This window comes from Helianthus annuus, chromosome 10 (assembly GCF_002127325.2).
Source record: "Helianthus annuus cultivar XRQ/B chromosome 10, HanXRQr2.0-SUNRISE, whole genome shotgun sequence".
NCBI lineage: Eukaryota > Viridiplantae > Streptophyta > Magnoliopsida > Asterales > Asteraceae > Helianthus > Helianthus annuus.
The window spans coordinates 177,444,308-177,471,170 of NC_035442.2; the positions used below are offsets into that span (position 1 = coordinate 177,444,308).

Sequence of the window (26,863 nt, forward strand, 5' to 3'; positions counted from 1 at the left end):
ATATTCTATGTAATCCTTGAGATGCAACAACTTGTATACACATGTGTATTGGTATATCTGATTCAGTATCCAATCCCAGCCACATTTCCTATGTAATCCTTGAGTTTCAACAACTTGTATACACATGTGTACTACTATCCCATACACATGTGTATAACTAGAATACATAAGCAGACATTTAACACCAATTAAAACCAACCTCGTTTCAATTGATTTTCTCACAAAACTATGAAACAGAAGTAGAAGACTCTACTGTTCTGACCCAAATACACACCAATTTCTACTGTATACTATGTAAAGTGACAAAATACACAACTACTTGTTTGTGAAAAAGACAACAAACCATCCCAATGTGGTAAAAACTAAACAGATTTCGTAATCCCCAATTAGCAAGAAGAACAATAACGTATATACACTTGCTATTCAACATATCTGGATGGTATAGGCTAAAGTTTTAATACCTGCACACCTAATCGGTTACATTTACTCACCAATCTAAGGAAACTAAGCCCTAGCTTATAAATTAAAGGTATTTAGGATCACTAGGGAGGATAACTCATAATCACTCGACACAAATATGTAATCGGCTTAAACATATAACCAAATAACACATGTACATTAAAAAATCGCTAGAGAAACAGTTCGAGCCGACTGATTACGCAGATCGAACTGAACCCTAGGTTTTGAGTTGTGAAGATTAGTGTGTATAAAGACGGAACATTCAAAATCTTTGAACGATTACTACAATATATGTAATTATACCTTGCTTTGATGATGCTTCTTGAGTTTTCCCAGTTGCAGAAATCGCCAATAAAGGAGAGAGGTTGAAGACGGTTGTTCGTTCTTTGATGGAAGCGTTTATGAGTTGAAAGGTGGTTTTGATAGGATGAAGCTATACACGATCTATAACTGTGTAGGCTATTATTACGGGATTCAAATTTCTACATTTAATCATTACAAAGTTTCGCGGGAATCAATGTGATTTCAGAGAATGCATTTTACATTTATGCCCTATACGGTTATGAAGTGGTATATTATATGTTTTTTATTAATTAAAAAACCATTTAAATACTATAATCAAGATCTCATCATCCAACGGTCAGGATCTGTTCATTTTTGTTCATAATTTAAACATGGTTCACTCTTGATCCCTACCCTATATATATATACAACTTCTATAATATTTTTCATACAATTTATCTATTTTCATTTGTTTATTAAGGTATTTACTTTTCTCATTATATACTTATTATATTTTATAACAAAGTTTATTATATAAACCGCAAAAGTCCAAATGTTTTATAATTTTAATTGCTAATTTTGTGTATCTTAATACGTCGTATAATCTATGAAATTTTAAGAAAACCTGGTTATAGAAAAGTAACAACAAAATAGGTGGTAGTAAAGAACTTCGACCTCATCTCACATGTATCTTCATATCTTCGAGGTTGTTACTTTGAGAATATCTAAGCCTATTTTTCGAATTTTAAAGCGGAGAACAACAGGAATCAAGAGCCATTATCAATTTGCCTTTTTTCTGTAGTGAAGTTAGTTTTGGTTCTAATTTTCTTGTCTCTTTTGGTCTTCTCTTGTAAATATTTTATTAGTACGCAACGAAGAGGGGAGATTTTGTAGATTTGAAGTATCTCTATTTTGAATGTGTATTAATATTATTTAAAAAGATTTGAAGTATTTGTATAGTGAATGTGTATTAATAATATCAGTTAAATATTTATAGTTTATTAAAACTGCTTGTTGAACTTTTTTTCATATTGAGTTAGCATGTTACACATCCTTAGACTTTACTAAAAGCAAATAAGTATCAATGCCTTTATTGGCTTTTCAAGATCATCAGACATAAAAAAATAAGTTATACAAATATATCTAGTGACAGTCACAAACAAATTGAGAGATCATATAACATATAAATATAGCAAAATCAGCGACCAAAATTGAAACAATCATAAAACCATCGGAACTTAGAGACAAAGTACAGACACAAGTGCACCAACAAACTCCCCCTTGGCTGTAGTTTTTATATCCAACACGAAGGGTGGCAAAGCCAAGGGAAGATAGGAAAAAGGACGAAGATAAAGAGGATGAAAGGTATGTATTTAATACGTCATCTATTATAAGGCATCAGTTTTGAATTAGAGAATTAGATATTAAACCGTTGGATACTACATAATTATGTTCACGTTGTTTCCTTTCTTTATGGGTCACGCAGACCTTTGGCTGAATTGATAAAGGAAAAAAGAAGTAAAGCTAAATCTGACCGGGATAGACAGGAAGAAAATGAGGTCCGAAGAACTATGGCGTAAGTGCTTAACTCAAATGTACAAAGGTTGGTGCACTTAACGTATATGAATATGTGTATTCTAATTTTTTGTTTGGAACACGGATGTGTACAGGAATGATATATTCTGCACTGCCTATGGAACACATCTGATGCACTTTCATATATTGGATCTACTACCACATGTTTGGCTGAGCACTGGCATCATTAACTGTTGGGCATCTATGCTTAATCATGACGAAGTCAAAAGACGAGAGTTTACAATGCCAAGGCTGCTTTGTCATACCACCCTTTTTGTAAGAATATTTTATAACACTACTCATATCTTTGAATAGCGTTCTCTACATAATTAGAATATCGGATACATTAGTTTAATATTATTTTTTCCTGTTTGGTTCTAACACTAGACTGAGGAAATGCTGACCAAATCAAGTTATGATGACAACAAACGCTTAGATATGTTTACTAGTGCCTTGAGGGTTGTGTTGGAGGAAAAGGAGGAGTTAATGGACCTGAAAGAATACGGGAACCTTATTTTCCCAATTCTTGACCGTGGACATTATTATTTAGTTTGCTTTGACCTGAAAAATCTGGCAATTACAGTTATAGACAATATGGATCCTTCTGAAAGTCCAGTGAAAACATTTGACGGTAACGATTTCTTCTTAAAGTCAACTCCGATGAAAGTGGTAAGTGGCTGTCGGTAGTTAATACACAAGTGTACTGCAGGTTGACTTAACCAAGTTGTGTTGTTTGCAGAAAGATGTGGTCGTCAAATACCTGAAACATGTTCGTCATCCACGTTGTCATGATATTGCAGCTCGTCAGCCTGTTCGTTTGGAGATAAGTTGGGCGACGACAGGAAACTATGAAGACTGCGGAATATACGCAATGCGACACATGGAAACCTGGATGGGGATCACTGAGGATCGCTGGCACGTTGGGTTCCCAACCGAAATGGCGAAAGCAAAGAAGAAGATCGCACAACTTAGGAAGAAGTATGCAGTGAAGCTAATAACTTCGGAGGCGAACATACATCGCGAACGTATTCTAAAAGAAGCCTACCAATATGCCGGCATTAACAGGGATAAATAGATAAAAAGTCTGCTACTGGAATTTGTTTTTTGTAGTTTAATTTTGCTCATGTTGAAACAATATGTTTACTTTTGCGGGTGGTAATCAAGTTATGTCGAAATTTCATCTATGGGATAATGTTTAACGTAATTGTAACAACCACCTTTCTATATTAGTGAACTGTATTATTATCCTAGTGTTACTTATACCGTGCTATGATACATTGGTGGACAAGATACATGTATTACAGGGGAATATGCTTTTGAACTGTTGCAACCTTAGAAGACTTCACTTACTTCATTGCAATTTCGAGAGCCTTACTTCCACCAATAAAATTCGGATACGAGCTGATTATATAGTCCATCTCCATATCAACGATACACTTTCTAAGAAACGGCAAAACCGTTGTAGCTCATGTACCATACATCGATGACTCATCTTGATTACCTCGTGATAACCAATAAACAAACGGGCAATTTTGCTTCTAATCAGAACCTCAAAAGGAACGTCTGGCACAAATAACGCGGATGTAGGACCAGTTGCATTATGTATAGCGGTTCGAAGGTCATCATCAGTCAAGTCCTCACATGGATCAACCTCCTCCAAAATGCTTTACGAATACTGACTGGAAAATGTAGTGTATTCCTGCTCCTCCGAGTATCTCAGACCGACAAAGCCCAAGACTCTGAAAGAAGTATCAAGTCACGCTCATTTATAGGCCAACAAGGCAATGTAGTCGCCACAGATCAGCATAAACAAGCTAGGGTCCAGCCAACTGGTGAGGTTGGAAACACAAGCTGCGGGGATGTCATCCTTTTTCGGTGGGTCGGATAGTCGAACGTCAACCAAATCTAGTTCTGCAAACAAGCCGGTAACTGAACGGGGTCATACCATAGATCGTATGGATTATTCATCTTCACTTATTTTGCAAAAAGATTATTGCCCCTTACGCGTTTTTCACAGAAATTGCATAAAAAACACAATAGTAACTGCATAAAAAAGTAAAAAAAAAAACACCCAGACTTCGGTACATCAGCAGACAAACTGCTTAAACATATAATCTAATACAATAACCAGCCGAAATGTTTAGAGAAAAAAAGGCGAATGTTGATACGGTTTAATGAAACTATTCGTCACTACCAGAATCCTCATAGCCAGATTCTTCGGTTTCTTCATCTTCGTATATCTCATCTTCTTTGTCGGTTGACGAGTCATCCTTAGCCGGCTTCCCCTTTTTTAGCGGGCAGTTCCTCTTATCATGGCCCCTTACGAGTTTTCCGCAGAAATTGCATTTCCTTCTCTTTTTTTTACTGATCTTGATTGCTTTCTCACCGGGACCAACTGTTCGTTTATGCTTTCCACATCCTTTGTTGCGTATTTTCCGCGGGGCCGTGCAAGAAAGTTCAGCTGGTTGTTTATGCGCAATAACATCCTCTATCACAACATCCTTTTTATTGATTGAATGATCGTACGGTATCTCGCTAAAAAGCTTATCTTTAATAGCTTGAATCTGGTCACTTAACTCTTGTAATTTCTCAATATTGCCACGCACCCTGTCTCTACACATGTTCACGTTATCACAAATCCCGCGCCACAACACACCACTCCTACTTTGGTCGTCACATAACCTATTCTCCAGTAAGTGTACACTAGCTGGGATAGCATCTCTACACCATCTCGGATGTATGTATTTGGCTGGAATCTGAAAAATGTTGTGATGCATGAATACGCAAAACACGTGTCGACAAAGATACCCAACCCGGGTAAAACCCATGCATACACATGAAACTGTAAGATCACTTTTGTTGAAAGTTACCTACATTATTAACAAAAGACAATTAAAATTTGTTCAATAAAATCAAAGTTGTGAAGATTGTAAGAACTGTAGACACTAAAAGTGTAACTAACCTTAAACTCATTCACAATTTCTTTGGTGTGATCTTGATGAGCAACAAGATACGTATTAACTCCATCAACCATTCCTCTTTCGGCAACATAACACAAACTGTTAGACTTGTCGATCTCCTTTTGAACTTCCCAAAATAACGTGCGTGTATATACTTCATTGGCATGACGTTCTATCGGAAACGATGTTTTGTATCGCTCGGGATTGGTTGTATCTGTCTCATAAGACAGTTTACGTTGTTTGTTACGTATCTTGTCCACCGATGTATCATAGCAAAGCATGAACTGCACCAACGTATTATGGGGACTAGAATTTGCTTTAAACATATGATTAGCACTTTCGCATCGAGAAGTGGTCTTCATAAGGCAACACATAGGTATATCACGAAAATAACATGGAATCCACTGTTCCCTTATAGCGTACATTTCATTCATCCAAGCATGATCTTCCAAACCATACTCGGTCATGAGTAAATTCCATCTCTTTTCAAACCTGTGGGGTTCTATGTAAACATTCCACACTAGTTTGTGGATCCGTTTCTTTAACTCAGCATTCGTTTCATCACTGCCCTTTATCTACACATAGGATATATGATAAGTCATTGCATTAGGATCGTAATAAATACACCCGTCAAACAACATACATAACTGTACATGTGGGTATATCAGAAAAGTCAGCTATTTTTTAAACATATACATGACACATACATAACCTATACCCATACACGTATTTAAAATCCATTTTCCATACCTTAGCTGGAATTTTCTGGGTGATGTGCCACATACATAGTCTGTGTACAGACTTATCAAAAACATTGTTCACGGCTTGCTTCATGGCGCAATCTTGATCGGTTAATATGATAAGAAGTTGTTTTCCATCGTGCGCTTCTAAAAACTTTTGCAAAAGCCATGAGTATGACTCGATGGTTTCGTTGTGAATCAATCCGGCCCCGAATATTGTACACTTCTTATGATGATCAACCCCGGTAAAGGGGACAAATATCATATCGTACCTAAAAAAAAGATTCATAAATATAGCGTTTACATTAAAGACGTAGAAAAAAGCCAGATACTAAATGCAAAAAAAATATTTTAAAATCATTACATGTTTGTGTGATACGTTGCATCAAATGCCACTACATCGCCAAAAGCGTGATAATTTGTTTTTGAAACTCCATCACACCAAAACAGCAACTGAAGTTCCTTTTCAACAATATGTGTTTTAAACGTGTAATTTTGCTTGTTTTCCACACGTTCATTGAATTTGTCAACGACCATTTGTGCATCTCTGTCGCCGATGAATTCCCGGATATCTCTTCCAAAGTTCTTAAACTCGGTAGTCGTTCCACGAACATTTTGGTGACCTCCCTTTAAAACAACGTATATATTGTGTGCTTTCGTCGGACCAATGTTAGCATTGCGACAATCAGCGATAAACTGTTTAGCCGCAAAGTCTAGCTTCCTTTTCTTGCGTGATAAATCTAAGTTCTCAGGTGCTGTTAGACCGTGGTTGTGTTGTTCAATGAATTTGTAAACCACATAATCCGTAGATCTTTTTACTCGCCTAATTTTAACACATGCCTTACAATCTGTAGCTTTTATACTACGGCATCGTTTCGGAGAACTAGTATTACCCGCTTCCTGGTCCTTGGGCTTATTAGCTCTAGAACACAAAATGTACCGGAGTTTGAATACTCCTTTAGCTTTATCTCTCTTTGACGTACCCAAACGGGTCGAAAAACCAGCCCTCTCTGCATAACGCTCATACATACCAACTGCTTCATCGATAGTTCGGAATCTGGCTCCTTCATACGGTTTTAAATCAGGAGGAACATTTGGTGTCCAATACTTTGTGCCATTAGGACTTTGATATACATTGCTAGCAATAGACTCTAAAATTTCAAACAACGAATAAACGTCAGCAAAAACAAGTAGCATACACCACAGATTTCTTATGAATTGTTCTGTCCTAGAATAATACCTTGTTGCTCAATGGATGCTACCGACACATGATTTGGTACTGCTCGTTGGTTGCTCAGATGAGTTACCAAATCAGCTGGTCCGTCGGGCTGCTCGTTTGCATCTGTAATAACAGAACCCTCAGTCAAAAGTTTAAATTCATAAGTATTGTTAAAAAAAAATACACAACAAAAAAATATGAATACTACAAATACGCAACTTCAATTCAGCGACACACATATACTAACTTGTATAAACAAATGTTTAAAACTTATACCTTGATGATTATCTGGTTCTGGTTCAGCGCTCGCTCTGAGGTATTAACAACTTGTCAGCAACGTTGGGCTGATCGATCGTCTCTGACATACGGGTACCCTCTATCGAAAATAATAAAACTTAAATGTTAGTTAAACGAATCAATATACTATACAGTCATGTATTAAAATTACAACGACATTTGCTACAGAATTGTATAAACAGTTGTTTCAATATTATACCTTCATGACGATCTGCTGCTTGATCATTACTCCGAGGAACTAACAAATTGGCTCGGGCATCAATATGATCGTTCGTATGTTCGTATCTGTGGAAAACTATAAATCTTAGGGTTTATAGACACTAAACCAAACAAATACACAGCTATGTAATCTATTATCCGACACTTGAATCAAACTTGAATACACGTATTTCTTAATAATATACCATGATGTTGTTCTCCCGGTCGTTGAGCGGTCTCATGAATTAGCAAATTCGCAGAAATAATATTCTGATCGGTAGAATGTGTCATGATTGCTGAATTGCCTGTTGATATTTTGAAGAACGAATACGAATTGAATGATGGTGATGAAGAACGAACAGGAAGAGTTGGCGCAGATTATGATCGATACAATTTTGAAATTGGCCATCAAGTTGAATCGTGGGTGGTTTTATCTATAACTGCCATGAATAATTTAAAAAAGAAAATTATATATAAAATTAAATATGTTAAAAGACGATCCTATCCTTATATTAGATTTAGAAGATCTAGGGCCAAGATTTGTTCGTTTTGTTCATTACTTAAAAAGGGTTCACAAAAGAACCTAAACCTATATATATATATATATATATATATATATATATATATAAATTAATACATAAGATCATTAATTAATTAATTAAATTTTAAAGAAAAATCTATAATATAAACATGATCAAAAAGAAAAGTTAATGAAAATGACACAAATGTTCAAAAGTTTCAATTAAAGGAAACATAGTGTACTTATTAAAGCAAAAGAACATTATCTGCAGTTTATTATATAACTTTAGAACATAATCTATAATTTACTCTATCTTATAAATATAATATGGATGGTCTAATTATTAAAGCAAAAGAACATTGTCTGCAGTTTATTATATAACTTAAGATGTATAACAAAAAGAAAATCAAATTAAGTTGTTAGTTTTCTCAAACATTTAATATTGATACATATATTTTAAATGGAAGATCACCAAAATAATATAGCTGATCTATCCTTTTACCAAAATAAAAATTTGCTTCTGATACGAAAAAAGGTTACACTAGTCGTCTATAGCTAATGATATCATGGTAATATAGTTGAGGCATCGTGATTTTACCTTGAAGCTCGGGTTTGAGTATCATTCATTGTACTTTAGGTAGGGGCACTCAACCAGCTTGCCAGTCTTTAGGGGTTTTATTCAGTTGAGCGTCGTGTCACTCTCTGTGCCAGCGTGAGCCCTGTTGTAATGAACGACCGTCTAGCATGAGTGAGACCGTGCCTCCAATAGGGAGGTGCGATAAATCGATGTAGATAATTTACCTTTCCAAAAAATAAAAGAATCTTAGCCGTCTGCAAAAAAGTTGGCTAAATCTTTATTTAAATAAGGGTCACCTTATTAATACACCACAAAATCTTATTTTGACACATTTTTCCCACTCTCTCTCTATATATATAGGGTGGAGTTAGGCTACAAAGTTCAAATTTCTTACAAAATATAAAAAGCATACCTATGAATATAACACTATAATTTCAGCCATAAAACATACCTAAAATCCATAAATAACAAAATGAAGACTACACAAAAATCATATTCAAACCATAACAGTCCATAACAACTTCAAACACACAATCGTAGAACTATGAATATAAAACACAACATGCTAATTAACATAAAACACAATATGTTTGTCATTCGATAACCAGAGCCTTATCATCAAAAAACAACCCACATATATCATGTTTTTAGTAATATTCATTTTGTTATTTGTTGATTTTTGGTGTATTTTATGGTTGACATTTTGGTGTTTTATTAATTTTTATACTTTTTAGAAAATTTAGACTTTGTAGCCAACTCCTAGCTCCTATATATATATATATATAGGGTGAGGATTGACACGACTCGCCAAGCCCTTATCCACATCCAAACCAACAAAATAAAAAGAACAGAAGCCCTGGCACGGGGCCGTGCCCAATCAAGATTCTCTGCAGAAGAAAAGACAACAGTAAAAGATAAATCAGACACATCAACACGGGGCCGTGCTAAGGCAACACGGGGCGTGGTCAACTCTAAGATTCACAGAATCTGAGATAGTACAACAAGTACAATGGCCACGGGCTGTGCCGTTGACACACAGGGCCGTGTTAGTACAAGACCTTACACTGCAATTAATGAAGAAGAGAGAAAAGGATGGCCACGGGGCCGTGCCAGGCGGGCACGGGGCCGTGTGAACTGTCTGACTTCAGCTATGAATAAGGGTGCTTGATTCCATTCCAATCCATCCCTTGGTAAACCACTTCTCTCACACTTGCCACAATTCTACCACCACTACAACACCAACATCCACCACCATCATCCATCTTCCATCATTTAGAGTGTGTAGTAGTCTCGGGATCCAAGATCGATCGTAAGAGTTCTTGCCAAACAAAGGCCATGCTTGGATAAACTCTTACATCACTTGGTGAAAACAAATTTTTTATGTATTACTTTTTGATTTCCAACCTTTGGCTCCTTTTTATTTGGGTATGCGTTAATGACTTTAATAACTAGTTTTCTATATTGAAGGCGAATTTATTTAACCATTCTTCATGTTTTGTTGATTCACTCATTCGTGTCTTTACGGTCTATATAAAGCACATTAACTTCCTAGAAGGGGGTTAGAATGGTGGGTGGATAATTCTATGTCTCGTTCAGTGTATAGATCATGGGAGAACGTGGTTCAAGCCTAGTAAGACTTCATGAGTGGGTGGTACATTCTGCCTCAGGAGAAGTAAGAACCGCTTGAATCCTTTATCTATAAACTACTATTAAAAATTTAAACCAACCTTGCGAGACTGTATCCTTGCTGACTCAGACCAATAGGTTGAGGGTAACGCTGCCTGGAAGGGGGCCTACCACTTTTCACATTAATAACTTACTTAATTATGTTTCAATAATCCGACCTTGCGGGACTGTATCCCTGCTGACTCAGACCAATAGGTTGAGGGTAACGCCGCTTGGAAGGGGGCCTACTACTATAACTTAAAGATATACTCTTAAAATGCCTAAAGTGCGGAAATCATTAAAGGATACATAAAAGAGGAGTTGGAACCAAGTGATTCCTTATTATCTATTTGTTTTTCCTTATATTTTATTTTTAACTTTTTAGTTTATCTTTTTATAACTTTCAGAACTTTTTATTAAAATTTGGTTAGATTTGACGTTAACGATCAGCCGGTACTAAAAGCTCTTGTGTCCTTAGACGACATCGGTATCTTGCCATCGCTATACTACGTCTGCGATGGGTGCATTTGCTCTAACGTGTGTAGAGTGATAGTATTATATTATGTTTTATAAATTTAAAACTTGATGCGCGAGTAAAAAAAGCTTAAAATATATCTAAAATTTATATACACCCGCACACACGTCAGCCATGGTTCACAACAAACCCGTTATCATTACCAAAGAAACCGTAAGAACCAAGTTTCAATTACAAGACTGACACGGTGATAAAATTCTAATGAAGAAAGAAGATATTCTTGTTGGAATCAAGACACTGGGGGTACGAAAGTGACTTTTTAGCAAATAATGAAATCAAGAAAACAAAGTTATCTCAAGAATGGAGGTTTATCTGTCATGGTTTTAGTGTTTTCATGGCACTTCGAAAAGGTGGATACTCACTAGGCGCTAGTCGGCTGGTGGGGTACCGACTATCGATTAGTCGGGATTGATCTTATCGGGCTTTTATGTATAACTTTACACACACACACACACACACACATATATATATATATACACACACGGGAGGGTTTAAATGAGAACGCTAATTATCGCGAGAACCGTGAGAAAGAATGAAAAAACCGCAAAAACTTGGTCAAAAACATTTCAAATTCAAAATTTCTTTTTAAACTTATTATTCGAATACAATGTTAGAAATTTAATTAACACGTTTAAATTTACATGTATTCGTAAATATTGAAAATTTACACATGTGTAAGTTTTCTCATTTACACATGTGTAAATTTGTTGTATTTAACAAATTTACATATGTGTAAAAAATCCAATTAGAGTGATTTTGAGAGAATAAATGAATTGTTTGATGTTGTAAATACTTTTTTTTAATGTTGTATCTTAATTATAATGAGGTTTGTATTAAAAAATTGGTTTTGATTGGTTTTCTCATTCGTTCTCACGGTTCTCGCAATATTTAGCGTTCTCAAGATAACCTTCCCATATATATATATATATATATATATATATATATATATATATATAACAACAATATTACTTTTATGTATATATTTACAAGTTTAAGGACCAAATGTAAACAAGTGAAAATGGAGGGGGTTAAATGTTTAAGTACCAAAACTTAATAAAACCTAATTTCCGTCGTATACATCATACGCGATTGTTTCTCCTCCATTCGTTTGACGCAACAGAAAAATACAAACCCTAGCCCCAAATTCACCTACATAATTAATTGGTTCTTTAATGGTATTCAATTTCGCACAATGGAGATAAGAGAGCAGGGTCGATTTGGAGCCGACTTGACCGGCTTGGACCGATTAGGACTGACTAGCAACTGATGGACTTATTAGCTCAAATTTAATCGGTTGTTGGGCGACTACCAATTAATCGCCAACTAGTCGCAATTTTCCCAAGCTAGTTGAATCTGGATTGGGTTGCAGCAATGTACCGATTGTGTATAAACGGGCTATTCAATATATTAGGTCTAATCTTCAACAACATGGTTGTAAATGCAGAAAACAAATTAACAAGATGGAAGATGTATCCATTGTGTTTTTCAAAGTTTTGTGTATGCTAAGCTTTTGCCTTCTTAGTTGCGGAGCTTACGATACGTTTCTGGTTGATTGATTTTAAATATGAGTGGGCTAAAAGTCAATGTTTATTTTAGAAAATGAATATTGGATTTAAATAACCTCAACTTTTACCATTTGACCGGCCGATAACATTCCCAACTTACGAATTGTACCACGTCACTCTCAGCTTTCAATTTATTTTACTCAAGTACTCCCAAACTAATTAAATCCTAACTGAGTTACTTTTTTACTGATGTAACATTTTTTGCTAACGTGGCATCTATCATGACACCTTTTTTTGCTGACATGGCATAATTTTTGCTAACGTCGCATTTGATGTGACACTTATTTAGTGACATGATATATGACTTAGGGTTTAGAAAATTTGAAGTGTTAGAAGAAAATAAGTTGAAAATTGTGAGTGTCTTCGTACAATTCATTTTACCATTCATAATTTTGTTAAAAAGGTTAGTGAACTTTGTTATTTTGGTGATATTCACTATCACTACTAGAAAACTGCTGCTATTCCCACGTCAATTTCCGTAGGAAATCCGTGGGTAACTGCGTTTACCCACGGATTTCCCACGAAAATGGGTTGTAGGAATTTTGCTCGTGGGTAATTTTTTTCTGACGCATTTCCTACAGATTCTCCCACTCATTTCCTACACAAATGTTTTGTTAGAATTCTCCTACACATTTCTCACGGAATTAATTTTCTTAATTTTCCAACGCATTTCCCACGAAACATTACTTTTTTTTAAAATTTTGTGTTTAAATAAATTATGTTTATTTTTATTATATATATTTTATATATTTAAATTTTCTTACACAATACCTACGGATTTTTTTCATTCCTACACAATTCCAACGGAATGTATTCGTTTTTCCTACGTAGTTCCTACGGAAATATTTTTTTCCTACACAGTTCTAACGAAATGTGTTCTTGATTCCTACACAATTTCTACAAAATTAGTTTTTTTTTACTACACAATTCTAACAGAATGTATTGTTTTTTCCCACACATTTCCTACTAGTTTATCTTTGTTTCGTACACATTCCAACGGAATGTGACGAAACCTGTTTATTCTTTTTCCTACATGTTTCCTACGGATACGTTTAAAAAATAAAAAAAAAAACAAAAAAAATACAATGCATAATGATAAATATGATTCGGAACATAAATTTAACAAAAACAAATTATATAAATTCGAAGCACATTTAAATTACAAAATCGCCATTATTCACTAATGAATGCTAATCGTTGCTCCTCCAAAATCCAGCACGCGCGAATCCGTTACAGCTTCTGTGCAATTCTTTAATATAGCATGTAGAGTTTTAACAACTTAAAATTAGTATCCAAGATAACATATCAGTATCAAATTGTTTTCTATCTTTAAAAGTGTTGATGCAGATTTTGTGTCCGATGCTTGTCGAATAGAATAGTTTTATTTTATGCTGAATTTGTAATAGTTAGTGAAACGGTCAAACAAACGTGTATAGACCCGCTCGTTTGAAGTGGTCAAACGAGAGGGTTGTTGGTTTGACTGTGTGTGTGTGTTGCTAGACAAAGTTGCTGTGTTGTCATTGGTGTCGAAGGATAAGGCATCGAAGGATTATGAATATCCTTCGATGAGCTCGAAAGATACCCATCGAAGGATGGACCTCGAAGGATATCGAAGGATATCATTCGAGGTATGTGAGTATCTTTCGAAGACTGTCTGATCGAAGGATGATGTTTCGACCAGTCAGTCTGATCCTTCGACCTGCAGTGTTTGTTTTGGTATAAATACCAACACTTTGTCATTTGCAACACAAGAGTGAGAGCACAAGTGTGTGCTAGAGAGAGAATGGAGGTCTGAGACCTCACCGGGAGAAATCACCACTTGGTTTCTCCCCGGATGTATACTTCTTTGGTATTAGTTCGGTTGTCATGTAACCGGGCCGACTTGTAATGTTTACTACCGGATTAATACAAAGTTTGTTATGTTTATCCTCTCTTATCTCTTCCATCTTTGAACATTATCATGAAAATCACGGTTTCGGTCCCGAAACCGGACCTACAATTGGTATCAGAGCCATGGTGCCCGATTTAGTAAAACTAACCGTTTACTAAGTCACATGTGCTCTAGATCTGTGATTTTTGTGGGTTTTTGTTCAAGATGTAAAAAGGTGACAATGAGAAAAACCCAGATCTGGACCCGGATATCCAGATCTGTGCTAAACCGGGTGTTGGGTTTTATGTTTTTCTCTAAAATACTCAAGTTTTCTTCATCAAAACAACGTGTACAAGTGTTTTCGTCGGATCTGCAGATGAACAGTCCTCCGTGTTCATGATGTTCTTGACAGCTTCAAGTCTCGAAAGATGTTGGTTGTCCATCGAAAGATTGACCAGATTTCGAAGGATCAAACAAAATTCAAATTTCAAATTTTCATGCTTCGAAATTTGCGAAAGTTGGTCACCTACCACATCAACTTTTCTGACACCTGTCGTACTTTCTGTCCTTGTGTCAGGACCATCGAAGGATAACTTTCGACCTCGAAAGATCATCCTTCGATCAAGGAGATTCGAAAGATGAACAGGAGTGCTCGAAAGATCATCAGTTCTTCGAAGGATCAAAAGGTTCGTCGAAGGATCAAAAAGACTTCGAAGGATCAAGTCTGAGGTGTACGAAGGATCAGCCATGTCCAACTTCGAAAGGTGTTCGAAAGATCTGTGACATGTGCTCGAAAGATGCTCGAAAGATATGTGACATGTGCTCGAAAGACTTCGAAAGATCATCTTTCGAAGCTGTCTTGGTGTTTATCTTTCGTTTGATGCAGATGTTTCGAAGGATCCAGATGTTGTGGAATTTTATGAACTCAGACAGTGTGTTGGGGTTAATCATTTAATTCACTTGGAGTCGGGTCGGGTGTTCGCAAGGATTATTCATACCGGGCTTCAAAGTTTCAACATCAAAATTCGTACGGGATTTGGGAACACGCGGGGTGATGCAGCATGATGAACACAAGAGATGATGAAGACTTGATGTTTGAAAATGTGGGGTAGTCACGGTTACCGATGCAATGACAAATATGGTAACGCGACTATTATGGGCCAAAAACAACACGATATGTTCGCTTCCGCGCATCAGTATTTATGATTGTTACCGGTTATTCGGAAATGTTCGAAAGGACTTTGTTTATTGTCATATTCTCGCATTTGAAGACGTACGTATGAACCTGGAACGTCTATACCGGTCCTAACGAGTTCACAAAGACTTTGGTCTTTGGGGGGATACAAGTCAGATCCTACGGGGTACCAGGGGACGTTCTTATTCAACTAGTCTATGCAAAGAAGAAAGTCATGTTCGTGAATTTTCGGAACCGAGAACATTCAATGAAGATTGATGACAGTTCCGCTCAGTGGAGGGAATTGGTGAACATTTGACGACAGTTTCTTTGAAGTGGAAAGAATCTGTTAAGGTTTAGAGATCTTACCAAAGAAATGGGGGGATAAAAATTTTCAAATGTTGAATTTCTTCGGTAAAATTCTAAACGCAATCACAGGTGGTAGAGGTTGTGATTTTCAGGTGTTACAAACGGTTATGCGTGGAATGTTTTGCACAGACGCTTGAAGATCAAGACTTGATGCAGCTGTTTAAGAATGGAACCTTTATCATATGCCGGTTGGAGTATTGGAAGATCAGCGGAAGATCGGTCAATTGATCCTTTTGAGGAAATTGCACAACACTCAACACGGATACGCGTACTTTGAGGGGGAAATCTTATACAATGAGCATCAGGATACTACTTACCTGGATCATCGGTCAAGGGGGAATTCGTCAACACAGAGAAGATGATTACTTGACTGAAGATTGATGATTGCAGTTGCATTTTCAGCATTCGACAGCAACGGACAAGGGGGAATTTGTTGATGCAGATTTTGTGTCCGATGCTTGTCGAATAGAATAGTTTTATTTTATGCTGAATTTGTAATAGTTAGTGAAACGGTCAAACAAACGTGTATAGACCCGCTCGTTTGAAGTGGTCAAACGAGAGGGTTGTTGGTTTGACTGTGTGTGTGTGTTGCTAGACAAAGTTGCTGTGTTGTCATTGGTGTCGAAGGATAAGGCATCGAAGGATTATGAATATCCTTCGATGAGCTCGAAAGATACCCATCGAAGGATGGACCTCGAAGGATATCGAAGGATATCATTCGAGGTATGTGAGTATCTTTCGAAGACTGTCTGATCGAAGGATGATGTTTCGACCAGTCAGTCTGATCCTTCGACCTGCAGTGTTTGTTTTGGTATAAATACCAACACTTTGTCATTTGCAACACAAGAGTGAGAGCACAAGTGTGTGCTAGAGAGAGAATGGAGGTCTGAGACCTCACCGGGAGAAATCACCACTTGGTTTCTCCCCGGATGTATACTTCTTTGGTATTAGTTCGGTTGTCATGTAACCGGGCCGACTTGTAATGTTTACTACCGGATTAATACAAAGTTTGTTATGTTTATCCTCTCTTATCTCTTCCATCTTTGAACATTATCATGAAAATCACGGTTTCGGTCCCGAAACCGGACCTACAAAAAGCACATTACCTGTAAGGATTGAAGCAACAGCAACAACAGGGGTGGCTGCATGACTGCCAGCTGGCAATGGAGAAGAAGACAAGATTGTACTGGCTTTTGGAGCTGGTCTTCGGCCCGTGATCTGAACTATTGTCGTGAGAGAGCGTTTCCTCGACTTGATCCAGGACTGTAGCTACCTGTAAAAAATAACTAATTAATTTTCATTGAGAATTCTCTCTCTTCATATTTTAATATTCAATGCTTCCCTCTGCGTTAAAAAGATCAACGCAACTATTCATGATAAATGAACTTACTCATATATAGAAGTTGCAAAAATCAATTAGAGAGATGATCATTTACAATATGAAAACCATTTAAAGTGAGTATTGAATTGAAAAGTGCAGATCATAGAGATTTGCAAAAAAAAAAAAAAAAAAAAAAAAAAAAAAAGATTAGATTAACCTCTATGGTACTTCTAGGATCTGAAGGCTGAACATAAGAAGGTGGCTCCTTCGCCATGGAGTCCCTCCACTTTGGATCAATCTTGTTGGACTCTGCACAAGCAACAAGCGAAATTAGTACCGTCCTCAACTTAACAAGTTAAAAATGAATATCAACTAAGTAAGAAACCAAAAAATGGATTCAAGAATAATGTTGATTGCTCAAGTGCATAACAATATAAATTACTCAATGTACTGCCTGGTTCAAATTATGTAACACACTCTAATTTGAGGTGTTATAAGAAGATGCAGAAAGTTTTCTGGTTTATCCCAAAATTTTGAAACATAGATCCCCCTGGATCCGCTAAATTTCACTAAATTTGAGGTGTTATAAGAAGATACACTAAATTTCTTCATTTTTTTCCAAATCGAGGGGGTTCCCGGGAACCCCCTGGATCCGCCACTGTACAATACTAACATAAATCATTGCACATGATGAATTAAAATAGATTTTGGATGACTCTCAACCCATTTGAATCATCACCCTTTTAGCTAATTATTCTAATCTGACCCGTTCGAGATTCAACACAACCCAAATCAACCCATGCAAAAGTAAATGGGTTAAATTTCCACATAAGACTTTGTGAATATCTTTTCAGTTTTATTACCAGAATGCATAAATAAGGGAATAATGCATTTGAAATATATTTCAAATGCATTATTGAATAAAATCTTTTATAATTGAAATAAAATAAAATGAAATTCACTTTTAGATAAATAGCACTATGATCGGGAGAATTATTGCAAATAAAGTTTCAGGTCCATCAACTTTAAGAGCGGGAGAATTATTGCAAATAAAGTTTCAGGTCCATCAACTTTAAGGAAGAGCATGATTCATGTGTAAATCCTTTAATGTTTCTATCTTTATATTCAACAACGATCCATCCATCTTCCTAAACTAACCCAACTTCAATTTATATCCATCATATAAAATCATTTCATCAGTCGTGTCTTTCAATTCCCTGGAGTTATGGAGCACAGCCCAACAACTCAGTATCTCCGACTTCTAGATGAACTCAGTACCGGTGACTGCAGAATTCCTGGCTATGTTACTAGTACATTGCTAAAATACGCGCAACCTATATACCGATCAGAAAGAGAAAAAAAGTACAGCGAACCTATGGTTTGGATTGGGTTGTATATCGCGTGTGCATCTCTTGTTTGCATCCTTACTATGGTGGCTGATTTATTACATGGCATGCGTAGGGGGAAGCTATGGTTCCCGTGCAAGTATTTTAGAATCAATTCTGCCTTTCTCACTGTAATATCCGTTGCAATGAAGTTACCGGTGGATCTAAGTGGTTCCATGCCTGGTGATGTGGACCAAGTGGCAAAGCTCGGAAGCATGGCCTTCATGTGCACCATGATGGCTAATTTATTGCCTTGTTTATCAACCATGGACAACAATGCACTCTGGTCGAACATCACAGCTTTGTGTCTTCTTGTGATCACAATGGTTGTGAATATTTGCATTCAAATACAAACAGGAGTTGTGTCCTATAAAGAAGTTGCCCCTATTATCAACGTTATTTCCCCCTTATATGAGGTTAAAATTAACAAAGATCGTAATATCATACTAGCCTCCATTTATGTGACTTTGTTACTTTGGTTGTTGCTAGTACATGTATGTTCATGTTTAGCGATTCTAAAATCCAAAAAGATTATAGAATCAAAATACCAACAAGGTCACGATCGAGCTTTGAAAGAAATCAAACAGTCATCAGGAGAATTGTTAACAGTTGAGCAGCTGCAAAAACATGTGAAGAACCACTGGATCATGGCAGGAAGTGGCAGCCCCCAATTCATAACAGCTTGCTTTCGTACCACATCTGCTTCTGGGGTAATATGTGTTTTTGTCACCATCTTACATACTCTTACTATGTTCTGGAGTATTGATGCTATTATGGAAGAGGACTGTGATTCAGATTATGGTCGATCCATGATAGCAATTGTGATAGTACAGTTTATTGGAGTCGTGATTGGTACAATTGCACCACTTTCTCGATGTTTTGCAGCCTTAAGCTTTAAAGTGTCCCTCAAAATAGTTTCAAACGATTTTAAGGTTTTTAAACTAAAGAGCTACTGGACATCGAAGTTATATGACTGGAAACGTGCTAGTTTAAAGCTCCCATTTCGTAACCACAGTCTCAGCGTCATCATCGAGACTTCGAAAAAGCTAATTCTCTACATTTGTATAGAATTCCAGGGGGGATTTGTTGTGGTATGCAAGATACTAGCCTTGATACCATTTGTATTCATTATATGTGTCTTGTATTGTTTTCGTTGTTTGAAGTGGTTATTACATAAATATTGCTTTAGTTCATCATTCAAACAGTTTAGTTCATTGGAAGAAAAGACCAACTTCTTGGAACGAAACGAAGATCTTCGTCCATATGTTTTGCAACTTGAAGATGAGATGGAGCTTGCAAAGAGAACATTGGAGGGCCTTTCAAAATCTGTGAACCGATTGATCCAAAATGGTGAAAAGAGCCACGCCAACGATAATCTCATGAGGCTAATTGAACAAAACCCTGCCAGAGGTTTCCTGGGAGTTGCGGAGTTTGACAACACAGATGAGTATGACATGCAACATGTTCCATTTTTACTACTAAAAGTAGAACATCAAAATTGTTGGAGCTTACCGGTGGTAACCCTAACTACCATCGCGATTTTGCTTCCTAAAATAAAAAAGGTGGACGTTGATAACTTGTTGAAAGGTGTGGAGGAAGGTCTGCGATACGTCAAACTTGTTGAAGAAAACCTGAACGCTACCAATGACTTTGTAAGCGTTCAAGAGGCTGCAAAAACTTTGTGGAAAGAAGTTGACATCGACCACAAATGGTTAGGACACAAGTTGCAAGACCCCTCTTCTCAAGTGAAAACCACTAGACAGATTGTTGAATGGTTCAGGGATACATCTGAAAACATAGTTTACTCGGAGGTCGCAAGTAGGAAAGATGATTCCAAAGGCAGGTCTATGTGTGCCAACTCAATGTATCGTATAACCAAAACGATATTGAGTACCAACAGTGCCAACATTGATGATGAGGATAGCCAAAAGGAACTATTTGGTAACTTATCATCAATGATCACTGACATAATCACTGCTTGTCTCACAAACTTACCTCAAGTCATTGAGATGAAATGCCACACTAGTGCAATAGAGATAAGGGAGGCCAGTGTCAAAGACGCAGCCCGACTTCTGGGTGAGTCTACAAAAATAATCGAAACACTTCAACGTCATGGTATTTCAGGCATGAATCCAAGTGACTTGCCATTTATCCATAAATGGCGTGCTTATTTAAGGAATCATTAATTCCTTAAATTTCAATGTTAAGTTCATGTTTATATGTTTTCATCGTCTGGTTTCCTCTCATAGCATCTAAATGTATGTTAATCAAGTCCTTGGTTCTCATAGTAATTTCTACTCTTTTTTTCCAACTTCTATTATATCTTTTAAGCAGTAAGTACTATGCATTATACATTTCTCAAGGTTATTGCTTAAATTGGTTTTGTATTGAATGCTTGCTTTGTATATAGGTGAGTTCGCACTAAGATCACTAAAGTCATTCAATTCGTTGATGACTACAATATGTGTTCACCAATGAATTGTTGGAGATTGTTTGAATAATTGAATGTGTTTCTGCAGATTTCTTAGACGATAATGTTCATAAATGAATTGATAATTGCAAATCTGATAATACAAAGATATATATATATATACGTACATACATAGGGATATATATTGTAACTGCCCTATAATATAACTTAATAATAATAATAACCATATCTAGCTTATCTATATTTATATATATATATATAATGCCGGACATATATGTATCCATATATATCTAACACCCTCCCGTAAGCTAGATTACTTCAGGTGACATGCGAAGAAGCTCCTTAAGTCGAATGAAGTCCTTTGGTTGGAATGCTTTGGTCATAATATCAGCTATCTGATCCTTCGTTGCACAAAAGATGACATTTAATTCTCTTTTCTTGATAAGATCTCTGATAAAATGATACTTAACCCTTATATGTTTGCTCTTTCCATGATAAACAGGATCCCTAGCCAAACATATTGTGGACTTATTGTCACAGTATAAAGGAATTGAGGAATCATTATTTTCTTGTAGGTCATCTAAAATTCCCTTAATCCATAAAGCTTGACAACCTGCCAGCGATAATGCCATGTATTCTGCTTCCGTTGACGATAAAGCTACTACCTTTTGTTTCTTTGACTGCCATGAGATGGGACCTGAACCTAAATGAAATATATATCCGGAGGTGCTCTTGCTATCATCCATATCTCCTGCATAGTCACTATCACTGAAACCTACAAGAACTTTCTTTCCTCCTTTTGAGTATGTAATTCCTTGGTTTTGTGTTCCTTTGATGTATCTAAGTATTCGTTTAGCTGCTTCCCAGTGATTCCTCCTTGGATTTTCCATAAATCTACTAACTTTGCTGACCGCAAACATGATGTCTGGTCTCGTATTGGTAAGATACATTAAACTTCCTACTAGGCTTCGATACACACCTTCGTCTACAAACTCTTCTGGGTCATCCTTTGATAATCTCAATCCATATTCCATAGGTGTGGATACAGTATTGCATTGTTTCATTTTATATTTGTGTAACAGATTTCTCATATACTTCCTTTGGGACAGTATGATATTTCCATTTTCATAAAGTACTTCCATACCCAAGAAATAATGTAATCTTCCCATATCAGTCATTTCGAACTCCTTATTCATTGACTCTTTGAACTCCCGTAATTAAGTACATAGAACTACATGCAATGATTAAATCATCGACATATAAGCATATCACTAATTTCCCTTTGTTAGTGTCTTTTTATATACAACGTATGCTCATATGCACTTTTCTTAAATTCATGTTGTAAGAAGTATGAGTCTATGCGACTGTACCATGCTCTTGGTGCTTGTTTGAGACCATAGAGAGCTCGTTGGAGATGACATACCTTTCGTTCTTCTCCTTGTTTAATGTAGCCTTGAGGTTGTTCTATGTAGACTTGTTCATTCAGTTTTCCATTCAGAAAAGCTGTCTTAACATCCATTTGATGAAGATACCATCCATAATGTGCAGCTAGAGCTAACACTATTCGAACTGTTTCAAACCTTATTACGGGTGCAAATACCTCTTGATAATCTATACCATATTTCTGCCTGTATCCTTTTACTATAATCTGGCTTCTGATGTTTTGGTGGATCCACCAGTACCCAAGTGTGATTTTTATTAATAGAATCCATTTCCCTGTCCATTGCTTCTATCCATTTTGTATCTTTACTTGCTTCTTCATAACTCGTCGGATCTGTACTTGCATAGTGAACAAAATTCACCACTTGATTTTGGTTATATTTCTGTAACACTTCTGCATTCGTGAGTTTTCTGGTATTGCGATATACATTCCTGATGCTTTTAGTTTTAATGACTTCATTTTCTGAATCTGTAGATGAAGTGTCACCATTGTTTTGTTGATCTTGATCAGTATTTTGTTGTTGTGCTTCATCTGTCCTGTCCCTGAGTCACTAAAAACTTGTTGATCATTATTGGTTGCTTCTTGATTTTGTTCTCCATTTATGTTATCTGCTGTGGGGTTATCAATTTCCTGTTCTTGGTTCTTGTTTTTCTCTCCATCATGTTGAGTTGGTATCTCCTCTCCATCAGTGATAACAAATGGCGCGTTTGATCCTTCACCTTCGAAAACCCATCTTTTATTTTCATCAAAGATCACATCACACTGATAATAATCTTGTTAGTTTGAGGGTTATATAGTTTGTAACCCTTGCTAGCTTCACTATATCCAACAAATATTGTTTTTATTGTTTTGTTGGATAATTTGTCTCTGTGTTGTTTGGGTACAAGAGCATAAGCTAGACAACCAAACACTTTCAGATGTTCTACATTTGGTTTCTGTCCATTCCAGGCTTCAAAAGGAGTAATGTTTGGTCTGGTCTGCGTAATTGTTCGATTCAGAATGTAAGTAGAGCATGCTACAGCTTCTGCCCAGTAACAGTTAGGTAATTGCTTAATATTCATCATGCTTCTACTTAGTTCCATTAAAGTCCTATTCTTTCGTTCGGCTACTCCGTTTTGTTGAGGAGTATAGCTGTTAGTAAGTTGATGTCAAATTCCATTGAGTCTCAGATACTCCTGAAACGATTTGCTGCAATATTCTCCTCCGCGACCCGTTCTTAAAGTTTTGATTACATGATCCGACTGCTTCTCATTCAAGACTTTAAAATTCTTGAAGTGATATAGTGCCTCGGATTTAAATTTGAGAAAGTATACCCATGTTTTTCGAGTGTAATCATCGATGAATGTGATAAAGTATCTGCATCCACCGATGGATTCTGTTCTCATTGGACCACATATGTCAGAATGAACTAATTGTAGTGGTTCAGTTGCTTGCCAGACCATTTTCTTTTGAAATGGTTTCCTGGCATGTTTTCCAGATATGCATCCTTCACATACACTATCATCCTTCTTCATCTTTGGTAGTCCAAATACTAATTCCTTGTTTTTCATCTCAATCAGAGTATCCATGTTCACATGCCCATAGCGTCTGTGCCATAGATATGAGGAATCGTAGATAGTCATATTCATGGCATATTGCAGATCTCTTTCGAGATGTAACAGAAACATCTTATTGTTGGTCATCTTAACAATACCAAGAAATTCATTATTCGAATCTTTGATAACGCATCTATCTCCTTTGAACGTAACTTCATATCCTTTCCTTATGAGTTGACCTACGATTAACAGGTTATGTTTCAAACCCTTTACATAAAATACATCTGGTATCTTCCTTTCTCTTCCTCTAATAGTAATAGAGACATCTCCGCTGCCTAATACTTCCAACCGTTTATCGTCTCCTGTTCTCACCTCCTTTTTTAATGATTCATCAAGGTGAGAGAAGAATTCTCGGTTAACACTCATGTGGTTACTGCAGCCACTGTCAAGATACCAACAGTCACTTCTGACTGTCTCTTCCATGTTGAATATCATGAACATAGTGTCATTTTGTTCATCGGCTTCATCTTCTGTATGAATTAATGCGTTATCCATTTTCTCACGTTCATCCTTCTGTTGGCAAAACTTGGCTGTATGCCCAAGTTTATGACAATTAAAGCATCTTATTGAATTCATATTGAAATTCTTGCCCTTATATTTGTTTCGTCCCCTTCCTGCTGATTCAATCTTGAACGACTGCCTAGATCGGTCTTGGTTTCCATTCGTTACTTGAAACGCATGTTCAACAGGATTATCTTCATACCTTTTTAGTCTTAATTCATGTGACTGAAGTATCCCCATTAATTCTTCGGTGGATACTTCTGCCAGATTCTTTGTTTCTTCGATCGTTATAACGACCGATTCATAATTCCTAGTTAAACTACGTAAAATCTTTTCTACAACCCTCTGTTCATCTAATTTTTCTTCATTCATCCGCAATTGATTCACTATATGGATCGTTCTGTTGAAGTATTCCTCAACAGATTCTCCATCTTTCATATTTAAAGAATCAAATTCACATCGGAGGGATTGAAGTCTTACAGTTTTTAGTTTTTACGCGTGTTTCTCCCTTGTATGATTTATGAAGAATAACCCATGCTTCCTTCGCTGAACTTGCCTGCGAAATTCTTTCAAAAACTGTGTCGATTACAGACTGAAATATGATGTGCAGTGCCCGGTTATCTTTTTTAATTGATTCTCGATATGCAGCGGATCTTTCTTCAGACGGATTGGTCCCAGTTCTTGATATCCTTCATCGACAACCGTCCACAATTCCTGTGATTCAAGCAATACCTTCATTTGAATGTGCCAGTGGTAATAATTTTGTCCAGTCAGTTTGGGGATCTGTGTTTGAATTCCTTGCTTTTGATTCATGATCTTGAATTCGATAATGAAGTGTATCTGTTAACGTAAATGGATGTTTGTTTCTTGGATCGGATGTTGTGGCTCTGATACCACTTTGTTGGAGATTGTTTGAATAATTGAATGTGTTTCTGCAGATTTCTTAGACGATAATGTTCATAAATGAATTGATAATTGCAAATCTGATAATACAGAGATATATATATACGTACATACATAGGGATATATATATATTGTAACTGCCCTATAATATAACTTAATAATAATAATAACCATATCTAGCTTATCTATATTTATATATATATAATGCCGGACATATATGTATCCATATATATCTAACATGAATACATTATTTGCAGAAAGAAAAAAAAAGTAGAGTCAATATATATATATTCATCTTTTTAATAATTCTCAAGTAGATTATATTTCAAAACTTCAAGTAGTAGCTTTTTATCCTTATAATTAAAAGAAATAAGTTCATCCCACTTATAGTGAGCATGATGAGCGAAAGACACGTAATGTTAATAATTGCAACCAAAGTTATGTTTGTATACAGCGTAATGACATAATATCATAATGCTTATCCTTGTCTTAGTCACAGTCATGTATACAGCGTAATGACATAAAATTATAATGCTTATCCTTGTCTTAGTCACAGTCATGTAGGTTTTGGTGGAAATTAGTGTACGGTAGCAAGGTTCTTTTGGACATTTGTGCAACTTTAAGGGTAGGATTAATTATTCTCTTTAGCTTACATTGTTCATAGACATAGGAGTGACAGATTCAGAAAATTTTCCATTCGGTTCCAATATATGTGGGATTCTGAGAACCCGATAATAGTGGCTAGATCCGCCCCTGATTACATAGGTTTATGGAGTGTGCTCGGATTTTGATGGAGAAAAAGAACTTTCAACGGATGATCTAAGAGGCGTGTAGTCACTTTAGATATTGAGAACAAGAACTTTGTATGTAATTGAAAGTGAATTCGTGAACGAGAGACTGAATGACCAAAGATTGATTTCGAAATAGGGATCGACCCCATCCAGGAGCTCTGCGGGGCGTTTCCCCGCTTGGAACCACACTATTGATTAGGGGCTCCGCCCAAACACTTAGAACAAACTCAAATAAGTGTATACTCCCGCACCTCCTAACTTGCTTGATGTGTATTACAATTCACTTTGTTCACCAAATTTATTCCAGTTACACTAAAATATCTAAAGAGAATAATTAAGATCAAAGTGATGGGACCAACATGTTTGGTGAGGAACCAATAAGCCACCTGCACAAAGGTTGAATGTACATTTTTCTTTGTTTGGCTGATGGTGCCTCAGTCATATACTTTACATTAGAGTGTACCTATCCACAATATCAAAGTGATGGGAC

The 26,863-nt window shown here is 36.3% G+C and overlaps 3 protein-coding genes across 3 annotated transcripts; 2 read left to right on the forward strand and 1 right to left on the reverse strand.

The window, feature by feature from the left end:
* Positions 1-2,294: 2,294 nt before the first annotated feature.
* LOC118482772 lies at positions 2,295-3,391 on the forward strand. The gene is made up of 4 exons (XM_035978433.1): positions 2,295-2,317; positions 2,412-2,592; positions 2,704-2,985; positions 3,056-3,391. Exons 1-4 carry the CDS (start codon positions 2,313-2,315, stop codon positions 3,389-3,391), a joined length of 804 nt encoding a protein of 267 aa, XP_035834326.1. The 5' UTR covers positions 2,295-2,312.
* A 1,105-nt stretch (positions 3,392-4,496) lies between these two features.
* On the reverse strand, positions 4,497-8,021 carry LOC110883539 (protein FAR1-RELATED SEQUENCE 5-like). The gene is made up of 6 exons (XM_022131263.1): positions 7,937-8,021; positions 7,257-7,358; positions 6,396-7,167; positions 6,027-6,288; positions 5,279-5,851; positions 4,497-5,186 (listed from the first exon to the last, which is right to left on the reverse strand). The coding sequence occupies exons 1-6, from the start codon at positions 8,019-8,021 to the stop codon at positions 4,497-4,499; spliced, it is 2,484 nt and encodes an 827-aa protein (XP_021986955.1).
* Positions 8,022-18,551: 10,530 nt separating this feature from the next.
* On the forward strand, positions 18,552-21,259 carry LOC110883540. Its single transcript, XM_022131264.1, has 3 exons — positions 18,552-19,802; positions 19,917-20,787; positions 21,231-21,259. The coding sequence occupies exons 1-3, from the start codon at positions 18,552-18,554 to the stop codon at positions 21,257-21,259; spliced, it is 2,151 nt and encodes a 716-aa protein (XP_021986956.1).
* Positions 21,260-26,863: the final 5,604 nt, after the last annotated feature.